This window comes from Neolamprologus brichardi, chromosome 14 (assembly GCF_056152115.1).
Source record: "Neolamprologus brichardi isolate AB-2024 chromosome 14, ASM5615211v1, whole genome shotgun sequence".
Taxonomy (NCBI): domain Eukaryota; kingdom Metazoa; phylum Chordata; class Actinopteri; order Cichliformes; family Cichlidae; genus Neolamprologus; species Neolamprologus brichardi.
The window spans coordinates 3,997,039-4,009,533 of record NC_142117.1 but is presented as its reverse complement, the minus strand read 5'-3'; the positions used below and the strand labels follow the sequence as shown (position 1 = coordinate 4,009,533).

The 12,495-nt window shown below is 42.6% G+C and overlaps 1 protein-coding gene across 2 annotated transcripts in view; it reads right to left on the bottom strand.

Moving 5' to 3' along the window:
* The window catches only part of pappa2 (pappalysin 2), a 97,519-nt gene that overhangs the window by 21,418 nt on the left and 63,606 nt on the right, over positions 1-12,495 (bottom strand). For both annotated transcript variants that reach the window (XM_087850664.1, XM_087850665.1), the window contains exons 21-24: positions 6,760-6,973; positions 5,226-5,394; positions 1,955-2,087; positions 1,565-1,686 (exon numbers count right to left, since the gene is read on the bottom strand). In XM_087850664.1, the coding sequence (XP_087706790.1) occupies positions 1,565-1,686; positions 1,955-2,087; positions 5,226-5,394; positions 6,760-6,973 (638 nt within the window). The remainder of the gene's footprint in view (positions 1-1,564; positions 1,687-1,954; positions 2,088-5,225; positions 5,395-6,759; positions 6,974-12,495) is intronic.

The window sequence follows — 12,495 nt, the reverse complement described above, 5'->3', positions numbered from 1 at the left end:
AACAAGTGAGAAAGAGAAGACATGCGACTTCTGACGCAAAATGTATGGCAGCAAGTGCTCAGCATTTTATTTTCCTTGGCATCAAACTGTGAACAATCTTAGTTTTGTGCTTATCATTAAAGGTGAATCAGTCTGGAGCAGTAGCTCAGTTTACTTCATGCTTTTGTTGAGAGCACCAGATGTTTGGACACATTATTCATCAAAAATTCATGTTTTTGTGTAAAAATCTCTGCACTGTTTGTCAATGTATCAGCTTTCACGGTGCTCTGGACTAGTCGTTTGGCAGCAAGTGAGCAAAACAACAGCAGTTTTGTAACACCTACCATGCACTTCCAAATGGTAGCAAAAACCACAATGTCTTTCTCAGTTGTGGTTATTTTTTTACCAATCACAACATGTTATTTTTCACCACATCCAAGCTCATCGTTTATCAAAAAAACCTAGAAACTGCTGCGCCCAGTTATGCAAGTTGCGATCACAGTTCAACATTAATCAATGAACCTTGAAAGTATGAATATTATATATGCATCAAGCGTGAGTCAGGTAAACTGTATCTCAAACCAGCATTTAAGAAGCAATAGCTACGCTGTAAAAAATACTGTTGTTACATTGAGACAGCAAGAGGGGCGTCACATTTACAAAGGACCTCCTGGCCTACACTGGGTGGTTATTGGCTGGCTGAGGAAGGGGTTGTCAGCTGATCCAGCTCGCCTTGGCCTTCCAGGCTATAAAAGCTGGTTCGGAAGAACTACTAACTTCCACTTAACCTGGCATCAACCTTCCAGTAACAACAAATTTTCTTATTTGAGTAAACTTCTTGTGTGGACTCCCTCTCTGTCACATACCTTGAGCCAGTTTGTGACATCGTGCCAAAGTTTCTAGTTTTTCTTGAGAAAATAAACACAATGTCTGAAATAAGATGGAAAGGAACTATTTTTAACCCAACATTGTGCATGTTGTCTTCCTTCTCTCACCCCAACCGGTCGCAGCAGATGGCCCCGCCCCTCCCTGAGCCTGGTTCTGCCGGAGGTTTCTTCCTGTTAAAAGGGAGTTTTTCCTTCCCACTGTCGCCAAAGTGCTGCTCATAGGGGGTCATATGATTGTTGGGTTTTTCTCTGTATCTATGAAGCGCCTTGAGGCGACTTTTGTTGTGATTTGGCGCTATATAAATAAAATTGAATTGAATTGAATGTTACCATATATTGTTTTGCTGAGCTTGGAAAAACCAAAAAAATCTAGTCACACTAGTCAAGTTATGTAATCTGGGACGTCACTTGGGATCGAGTGGTTCTCTAAGACGCAGTAGGTAAATCTACGATCCTAGAAATCGATGGTTTGGATCTGGGTTGCTTTGATTTGGAAAATGATGACATGCAAAGTAAAGTACAAACAACTTTTTTCAATTCAGCATTTCGTCATTCATCACAACATTTCAGTACATAGAGGACAAGACCAGAAGATCTCCTGTTTAAGGTTGTGGCCACTCCATGTTTGGGTATGTGTTGAACTTTAATTAAAAAACATTCCCCCAGTATACCGATACTCTACTCCAAAGGTATCTCACCTGAACCTTTTTGGGAACCATCCAGTGTTTCAAAGACTTGACTGTAGTACCATTGGGCAGAACCACCGGGTCATGTAGGTCCAAGTCTACAGCCATAATGCATGTTGGGTAGCATTCAGCACCTAAAAAAAAGACCCAACGCAAATGAAATAACAATAATCCTAATTCAGAACATTTTCTTTCATGTATTGTCTGACTTAAAGAAATTGTATGTGTTCCACATATTTATCTAATCTTTACTCTTAATTTTCTCAGCATTTTTAAAATGAGAAACACAATAATGTTGAGGTCTAAGAATTCAAATAAAGTAGAAAAAATGTAGTGTCCATCCAGATAAGCCAAAACGGATATATATGGTTTCATTTAGTTTCACAGAAAGGTCACACTCACCAACAGCCATCCCATGGTCACAGCTGTACTCCACAGAGTTGAGATCTGGAGGAGCAGAACAAGATCCCTGGAGATTGGGACACATGACAAATTCTGCTGTCCATTCTCCATCTTTAGTGCAGCGAATTTCAATCTGGAAACGAATACAGGCATTAAAATCCACAATGGAAAGTCTACACTTGTCCCAGTTTGGGCATTTTTGCATGAATCTCACTATAGCAACAAAATACTTGGTGGAAATACAGGTTCATGGCTGTTTGTAGGAATTTGTAGAAGAAACAAAACTGTATGTGAAATCTGAATTTCAGATATTCCACAGAGCCGAATCCTAGGAGCGAAAATGATGTGAGCTTCACCAATCCAAATCAGGATGTTGTAGTGATCTAGTGGGCGATTGTGGCTCAAGAGTTGGCAGTTCGTCTTGTATTTGGTAGGTTGCCGGTTCGAGCCCCAGCTCGGACAGTCTCGGTCATTGTGTCCTTGGGCAAGACACTTCACCTACCACCTACTGGTGGTGGTCAGAGGGCCCGGTGGCGCCAGTGTCCGGCAGCCTCGCCTCTGTCAGTGCGCCCCAGGGTGGCTGTGGCTACAATGTAGCTGCCATCACCAGTGTGTGATTGTGTGGATGACTGAACGTGTAAAGCGCTTTGGGGTCCTTAGAGACTAAGTAAAGCGCTATACAAAGGCCATTTACCATAAAACAGCGGTCCCCAACATTTTTTGCGCCACGGACCGGTTCATGTCCGACAATATTTTCATGGCCCTTTCAGGTGTCTCGGCTAAATACAACAAAATAAAAGCAGTACCACTCCCCCCCAAAAAGAAGATTTATTCATAACACACAGCAAAAGACACAGGAAAACCGAAAAAAAAAACAATGATAAAAAACCTGAAAACCATGAATTTCACACCCGGGCCTCAACTCTCGCGGCCCGGTACCAAATGACTCACAGACCGGTACTGCTCCATGGCCCGGTGGTTGGGGACCGCTGATCTAAAAGATTTACCTTTAAAAAAATGAGAGTCATCTGCTTCTCTGATCTGTTTGTTAAAGGGTCGTTTTTATCCTTTGAAACATTATCTAAAGGGAATCCCGAAGACTCACTCCTTTAGATACTTACAAGTGCGTAGCTTTGTAGTTAAACACTTCACTTCTTATCCAAGTCTACCTAATGACTGTCGACTTGAGGACTGTCTGCAATTTTGATCTATTGCTAGAGGCCACATCTCTCAAATATATAGCACACTGCAGCATATAAAGGCAGACTGTGTCCACAGCCAGAAACGCCTGGGAGCTGGACTTAAACCTCCAGATCCCAGACGACCTTTGGGACCTTAGTGTGAGCAGGATCCATAAATCCTCAATCTGTATACGGCATTGTATAATACAGTTTAAAATTCTTCACCGGGCGTACCTAACCAAAGCTAAACTAGCCAAAATATACAATACCCCCGATGATAGATGTCCGAGGTGCAAGCAATCACCCGCCACTTTGAGCCATATGTTCTGGACCTGCTCTAATTTGAACCGGCTCTGGGAATTAGTTTTTAAAGCTCTTTCATATGTGTGTGGGAAAACAATTGATCCTAATCCGATGACAGCAGTCTTTGGTGTACTCCCAAACCAACACGGGATAACTTCTTATCAAATGAATGCAGTGGCTTTCTCATCTCTCCTGGCACGCAGGCTAATTCTTCTTAAATGGAAGGACTCAGGTCAGTGTTTGTTCAGTGGGTGAGAGAGGTGACGAGGTGTTTGCAGAGCATCTGAGATACAGTTTGAGAGGGTCTCAAAGTAAATACTACAAAACCTGGTCATCCTTTGTTGAATATGTGGAGAAGTCGTCATTTACTGAAGTATGATGTAATACTGCTTTTATCTGTGTTTGTTTTTTTTTCTCTTTCTTTGTTTAAAGCCACCTACTATCTGTAGCAAGCCGGAAAGAACTGCGCACAATGCAGCCCCCGTTTTATTTATGTATTTATTTTATTCTATTTTTGTTTGTTTTGTTTTTTGTTTTTGTTTTGTTTTCTGTTCATTTGTTTGTTTGTTTGTTTTTTTGCCTTGTTCACATGATAGTACTTTTTTTTTGTGTATGTGCCCATAGATTACACATTTTCCTGCAGTAACCAGTTTCACAATGGCAGTGTTTGTAATCGCAATTCGAGTTATATTTTTCTGTACTTTTGTCATATTGGAAAATTATAAATAAAGTTGTCAAAAAAAAAAAATAAGAGTCAGTATTAAAATTTAATTTGCTGATTTATTTTGTAATTCACTTTGTGACCATTTTGACTCGTTTAATACGTAATGTTTATTTATTGCCTTTAAACTATTGTTAATAAATTGTTAATTGACAGTCAGTATTGTTAATTAATGCTGATTTTTCCAAGTTAATATGTGAACTGTGTGTACATATTTCATAATCAAGGCAGTAAACCTTCTGTATCATTTGTGTTATATGAAATTAGCAGAGGTCAATATTGCAAAAAACGTGAACCAACAGTATTATTAGATTTTAATATTAATGTTGGGGCAGTATCCGTTTTTCTCTGCAAGATATGAGTCTTCTTGTCTGTTGTGTTTTATATTTGTTATTTGCTGTTTTTCTCATTGTTCATGCCCGTGTAGATTACATGCATCCTGTCTTTCTCTTAGTCATCACCAAAGTGGATCTTTTTTAATCTCCTGTGTGAATCTGCACCTTCCTATATGAAAAACTTTAATTGCTTTTTAGAATAATTATTTTGTGTTAAGTGTGTTTTCTATTTAAAAAAGCATTGTTTGTTCAGAGCATTCAGAGTTGGTTTGACCATGATGCTGTCCACAGTCTGGACTCCTGCTGCAGGACACATTTTTAAACATTTACAATGACAGCCATTGTTGAGGTTTTGTCACACTTCACTTACCCTGCATAAGAGCTCCTGGATGACCCCAAAATGATTCCTCTAGACGTCTGGGGCAATACGTATATGTCAAGGTGTAACTAATGCATTAGCCATGAACACGGCCATTGCAGTTACTGTACCATGTTAGGAGTCAGGCATTTGTGAAACTGACCTGTACAGCATGACTTGTAGAGGTGTTAGACCACTGTTTCTTCGGCTTTTTGACAAAACATTTAATAACATGCAGCTTAGCGAACTCAACCGACACTCAGGATCACTCTCCTTGTGATCGATCTAAAAGCGTTTTGATAGTACAGAACACTTCTGTACAAGTACAAGCACTTTGAGGTGTTAAATAAATTAACAGCTGTTGAAACCTTACATTTTTCGTTGTGTCCGAGCACTGAAGGGTGCAAACGGTGTCATAGTACAGGCCATTGGTGCAGGTGTACATGCCCTGGAATATATCAGGTGGGGCCGGGCACGCTATCGGCTCGCAGCCAGTTTCCTCCCACTGCCCTCCTTCCAGACACTCTAACTTGAAGTGCTTCCTAGAGACAACAGGTAATACACACATCTCTCAATGACCCGAATTATCCAGTTTAACACACACTGCTGTTTTGCGTGAAGGTATAAGGAAGGTTTACAAATAAGACAACTGAACACATTACATGGAAAAATGTAGTGAAGCACGTGTTGTAAGAAACGCTGAACACACAACAGTGTCCGTTCTACAGTAAACAATATTTCCTGTGTGCTGCATGTTGGGTGTAAATGCAACAGTGTGTGTTATAATATTTATGTGGGTACATCTGTCAAAGGTAAAAGTAAAAAGCCTGTTTAAAGCTCTGTAATAGCGGCTGCCTTTTACTTTCACATGCTGAACTAATAAAGCATCAGGGGTTATTAAAATGTTTACTCATGTCGGAGGAAGCATAACTCATAAAGACACCCAGCTGCAGATGGAACTTCCAAATAAAAAGTTGTTCATTGGATTGCAAAGAAATTTAGGGTAATATCCATCCATCCATTTTCTTCTACTGATCCAATCTAAATGTCATAGAGCGAGAGGCGGGGCACATCCTGGACAGGCTAACGGATCCCACTCAGATTCATATCTATGGTCAATTTAGAATCACTAGCAAGCTTTCTATGATATCAAACAGCCTTTCTGTATGCTATTTATTAATCTTCTTTCAAATACAAGACCATCCTGACCCCCCAACGCCGTCTGAAATGTGTGAAGAAAGCCGACTCCTGAAGGAGGACATAAACTTACACCACAGAATGCATCTCCTGTTAGGAGACCCTCATTTCATTATAAACATGGGATGTGTTTTCAGTAATGAGCAGTTACTCGGGGAATACAACTGGCAAAGGAATGACGAGGCCCAGTTAGCAGCAGTACATATTTTATTGGACCCTAATGTGAGTTTGCTCCCAAACTGAATATACTTATGTGGATGATGGGCCAAAGAATACCTCTTAAAAGCTGTGTACTCATTGATATTTAAAACTTTCCCCTTTGGGTTCTGGGTGTTCATGGGATGCATTGTTACAACAGTGATTAAGAAAAATCTAAAGCAAAGATCCTAATTTTATGAACTAGTGCGTAATGGGAATCTTGTAAAGTAAAGGGAAAGAGAGAATTTCCTCCATTACGCATGGAGGCATGTGTAATTAAACACTGTATTTAATTTGGTTTGTCTATGCTGACTAGTGTCTCATTTGGATATAACAAGTAAACTGAAATAAAAAGTTTTCCCATTGATAATTTAAGGAATCATTCAGAAGACAAAACGCCTGGAATTAGAATAAGAAGAAATGTTTTTGTGCGTGTTTCAAGCTTTATGCTGCAATTAACACTTAAATAGTGAATGAACTCTGTTGACTGCCAGCATTTCTGCCCAACTTACCGTCGTATCTTCTTTTTGAGGCTCCCTAACACATAGAAGCCTGGTTTGCATTTGTAACGACAGACAGAGCCAACATCGTGCCCTGAAGCTAGACAGTCTGCTGTTAGCAGCTTGGCATTGGACATGCTTGGCACCTCTGGACATTCTATCTTGCAGTAGGCCTCCGGGAAAGACCACAGCCCGTCCTCCAAACACACCAATCTGTCACTGTCACCTAGGGAGGAGAGAGGGGGAGGAAGCAGAGGGGAAGAGAAGGATTTTAAGACTTCCAGAGAATTTTAAAGTAGAGCCAAACAGCTAGGTTAGTTGTGTACTTAGCTTTGTTATGTTACAGAGATATGTTCACGTTTATTTGACTGCATGAATATAGCAGAACTTTTTGATTTGATGAGAAGAAAAACCTTAAGGTTCAGAGATCACTGGTATTTTAGGCCTTTACACTATAATAAAAGCAGTTCTAAATGACTGTTGTATTGAATTTGTGCTCAATGTGTAGTTTGTGGCTCAGCTGCAGGAGAGGGGTGGGGCAGTGGCCCATCGGCCGGCAGCAGAATGGGCGCTGTTGCCACTGCCGTTGGGGGAGGCTCAAGCTTGCCACTGGCGTAGAGCCATCCTGGACCTACTTGTCCTCTCACTGGCAGAATTTTTGCGGCAGTGGAATGGGGGTGAAAGATCAGACCTTTGCGTTTGCTCCGCGGCTCCATGATGCAGCGGTCCGATGGCTTCAGCCGGGACCGTCACCAGAGGAGGCACAGCTGCTGGATGTGGTGGTCCAGGAGCAGTTTGTTGAGGGGTTTCCAGGGGAGACAGCACAGTGTGTCAGTTGCCATCGGCCCTGCAAGGAGTGCTGGAAGTGCAGGCAACCAGAATACATCAGCTGAGAGTGCCCACGGATGGAGGTGGATCAGGTGTTCTATGTCACTGGCCCTCAAACACCTTCCCTCGATCTGAGATGGGACGTATAGCGTAGCGGTAAGTTGCCAAGGGTGTATACGCCAGGCTATGGTGAACTCGGGCTGGATGCAGACCCTGGTCCCTGGCACTGCTAGAGGCAGAGTGGGTGGAAGTTAAGTGTGTGCATGGGGACACACACAAATATCCCATAGTGCTGCTGGAAATGGGCAACGTGCATAGAGAGAATACTGCGTTTAATTCATGCCTGACGCATCCCTTAATTCTCTGGACAGATTGGGCGGGGTTTAATAATCGGTTGGGGTAGTGTGTGGGGATGCGTTCACGACCTATGATGGCATGTTGCGTCTGTGTTACACTCAGCGGTGATGTGGCGTTATTCAACGCTGACTTTCTGCCAGCTCCTGCAGATTTCCCACTCGAGCAGTCTCATGATGACACCTCATGCTCAGCATTCGACGAAGTGATAGGAACTGGTGGTCACATGGTGCACCATGACGCAGTGCTAACCTGCTCACATTTTGTATCATTTAAAGATAGGCTGTATCGAGTGAGTCGTGACACTTGCACAGAAAAGGAACACGCCCAGTTGTTGGTGCCAAAAAGCTGCTGGAAAAATGATTTTCCAAACAGATCACTATTATCCCATGATGGAGCATATGGGGTATGATAAAACTCTGGAGCAAATAATGGCCCGATGTTATTGGCCAGGCATCCAGGCGGATGTGCACCAATGGTGTGTGTTCTGCCCGGCTGGTGAACCACCCGGCCATTCAAAAAGACTATGAAGTGGTGTCTGTGAAGGTTCTCAGTCATCCAGGTCATCGTAGTCAAAGGAGCTTGGAAAGAAAAGCGTCTGGACTTCTTTAAGTTGCTTGAAGACGTTTCACCTCTCATCTGAGAAGCTTCTTCAGTTCTTAGGTCAAATGGTGGGGAGTCCCAGATTTACAGTGGTACAGTCAGACAAGTGAGGAGCCACACAGATATATCACCTCAGCCTCCTAAAAGCATGGAGAGGGGCTGAAACCACTTCTCTGGTGAGCTTGGTGAAGAATGAGTTGGGGCCAAATTCCGCCACACCATCCTTCCTCCGTTGTGATAACTATCTCACACAGGCTGAAAGAACGGATATTGCTACATTGCAATGTTTTGCAGATATCCCCCCCCCTGCCCGGTCACACTCATAGAGCACCACATTGAAACACGCCCTGGTGTGACGATGCGTTCAGAGCCCTACAGGTTATCTGAACATAAAAGACAAATTGTTCAGAACGAACTGGCTGAAATACTAAAGCTGGAAATAACAGAAGAGACACACAGTGCATGGTGTAGCCCCATTGTGTCCCATAGTGACAAAAGATGGGTCAGTATATTCCTGTGTCGACTACCACAAAGTGAATGAGGTGTCGCAGGTATGCCTACCCAATTCCCCAGGTCAGAGAGCTACCTGGACTGGTTTGGCACTGCTGGCTTTTTCACGAAGCTGGATTTAACCAAGGGCTACTGGCAAATCCCCTTGTCTCTAGAGTCCAAGGAAAAATGGCTTTCTCTACTCTGTATGGTTTGCACCAATTTCCCACACTTCCAATCGGCTTGTTTGGAGCCCAGCCACTTTCCAGCAGCTCATGGACCGGGTGCTATGTTCACACACTGCGTATGCTGCCTCCGGTCACTCCTGGGCATGTACAGCGGGTGGCTGCAGTCCTGGAGTCCCTGAGGCAAGCGTGACTCACCGCCAATTCAAGGAAATGTGTGGTTGAACAGAGGGAGGTACAATACCTGGGGTACCGCTTCGGATGCAGGCAGATGCGCTGTTCGATGGATAAAACAGCAGCCATTGCATTGTGCCCGCATCCCAAGATCAGAAAAATGGTGTTTAAATTATGCAGCAGGCTTTCCCATTTTGCTGAAATGTCATTACAGGAACTGAAAATGGTTCTCAGTAGTTTTTGTGGCTTCATGGCAACTGTGTCCATCTCCTCCCAGATCTGTATCAGGGCATCACTGATCTCACAGACAGTCTGAGGTACAACCTGGACCCAAACATAATGTCCCAGAGGTGTTCTCTTGGATTTACTCAGCCTAGCATGGGGCCAGTCACTGTTATCAATTCTTTCACCCTCCACAAACTGCCTGCATGCTTACCAAATTAGGCCAGGTATTGTCATGTACCAGTAGGAACCCAGGACTCACTGCCAGTGGGTCCAAGGATTTCATCCTGATAACTAATGGCAGGTGCTGTTGTCTATCCTGTAGAGGTCTGTGCATCCCTCCATGGATATGTCTCCTCAGACTATCAGTGGCACGGTGGATGTGCCAATTCCAGTATATTACAGCAAATTAAAATTTGGGCTCCACAGTGCCCAGCAGTGTCCTGTTTGGAGGTCAGTTTGCATGACACTGGCAGTGTTCCTCCTTGCAGAGCAGATACCAGCCCTGCTGATGGGATAAAGACCTTCTACAGCCCTGTCCAGCTCTCCTGCCTGGAATCTCCTCCATGCTCTTGAGACTGTGCTGGGAGACACAGTAAATCTTCTGTCAAACAAACGTCTTGATGTGCCATCCTGTAGGAGTTGGACCAACTGTGCAACCTCTGTAGCGTCCAGATATCGCATCATGCTAGCAGCAGTGACACTGACCCATGCCAAATGCAAAACTAGCGAAAACTCAGAAAAGATGAGGAGGAAAAAATGTCAGCCAGCCTCCACTTGTAAAAACATTTGTGTTTTTGAGGTTGTCTCATTGTTGCCCATCTAGTGCACCTGTGGTTAACTATATCAACGCCAAAGCAGCTGAAACTGATTAACAACCCCCTCTGACACTTGAACTGATATCTTGGACGTGAACTTATATCCCAGAAGTCTTAATGACTTAATGATATACAAGGATTAAACCGTGTTCTTTATTTATTTCTTTATTTATTTTGACCAGTGTATATACTTAAGTCTTTTTCTCTATGGCCTTCAGAACTATATATACATCTCTCTCTCATATATATATATATATATAAACATCTTAAGCGCCTGTAATGCTGGAACTGTGCTGCACAGCCATAAAAGTAGAATATAATAGACAATAAAACACAGGGGGGGAAAACAAGTATGTAAAAGTTTCATAGCTCTGTCTTGTACAGTTATGAGCAGATTGAAACTTCACTGTTGCCCATAGCTAATATTTTCAAGGCTGAATGGCCCCACATGAAGCACGAGTATTGTTATGTGTGGAGAATGGTAACACTCTAAACCTTTCACAACTTTTATTAGGTCCATAAAATGTAATGAATCTTTAACATGAAATCTCATTTTTCAAGTTTTGGAATAATGACAAATGCATTACAGCTGTACTGGTGCACCCTGAATATATTTTTGTGAACTTCACAGTGTGCTTTCAGCGCTGAGTAATACACGATGGACTTCAAACATACTCCACAGAACCAAAAGCCACAAACAGAATTATTTCAGCACAATCTGTATTTAGATCAGGAATCCACGGGTCTTACTGCTGACTCTACTACAACGTTTCACTGTGGCTTTCCAACCGCCAACACAAGTGTGGACATCACGTTCATTCCATTTAATCACTTCAAGAAGCGGCTGCTGCATTGCATAACCTTACTAAATAACCTCTACTGGTTATTCTATGCTTGTGTCCTAATTGTGGGTGCCACAGGCAATATTTGTTCTCTATGGTCTTGATGCACGGGAGCTTTATAAAAACACTGCGGGCATCTAAGTACGAGAAAGTTGTGTGCGTGCAAAGGGGACAGGAACATGCCATATAGATGTTTCTCTCAGAGTTCATCCTGAATTTCAATAACAATTCTGTCAAGAACACTTTAGTCAAAATAGGACTCTTATTCCATCTGCAGTTTATATTTGGCGGCACGGTTCTGAAACCTCCTCATGTGCATGGAAAGTTAATAGAAAGTGAGAGAAGCAGCAGGACCCATTCACACAACAAAACAGGTATGACAATGGACACAACACTTAAGTCAGAAAACTCTGGGCTGGACGTGGGCTGCAAAGCAAACTGCAGATAAGCCAGCAGATGAATAGGACAGACAGAAGGGTATCTGCTAGGAGAGCTGGCTGAACTTGACACTTTGGCCTGTTTCATGAAACCACCTAATATTTAATTGGCCGTAAAGCTTCATGGAACATCAGCGGGAAGAGCAATCCTAACTGAGAGCATAAGTTTGTAAATAACATTCCAAAGTGATTTCAGTCAACCAGGCAGATTCGATGCTCCTTTCTGAGCTGCTCTTCTGAACAAATGTGCTTTAAATAAACAGCTTTAAATAAACCACTTCATCTTCTGGAGTTTAGTTGGCGAAAGCATTTTGCTGTAATCAGTAGACTCCAGCAGCTCAGTCATAAAGCGGTTTAAAAGATTATTAGCAAAAGTCATCAAAATAATAGAAATTACAGAAACAAAGCATCATTTAAGCAGGATGTCTGTCCTTGCCATTGGAAAAACATTCATTCTATTCATCAAGATTTCTTTGGTTCCTTTCTTCGGTATCTAAAAGTATAATGGGAGACAGAGCCTTCAGCTTTCAGGAACTGTGGTGACACCTTTCTACTTTAAAGATTAGGCTTAAAACTTTCCTTTTTGATGAAGCTTTTAGCTAGAGCTTCCTCATAAGGTTTCATCTATGTTTGATTATTGGTTGGTAGTTTTGAAGAGTCTTTACCTTACAACAGGGGTGGGCAACTCCAGGCCTTGAGGGCCGGTGTCCTGCAGGTTTTAGGCTACATTCACACTGCAGGCGAAAGCGCATCAAATCCGATTTTTCTGACCCTATGCGACCCATATCCGATCATG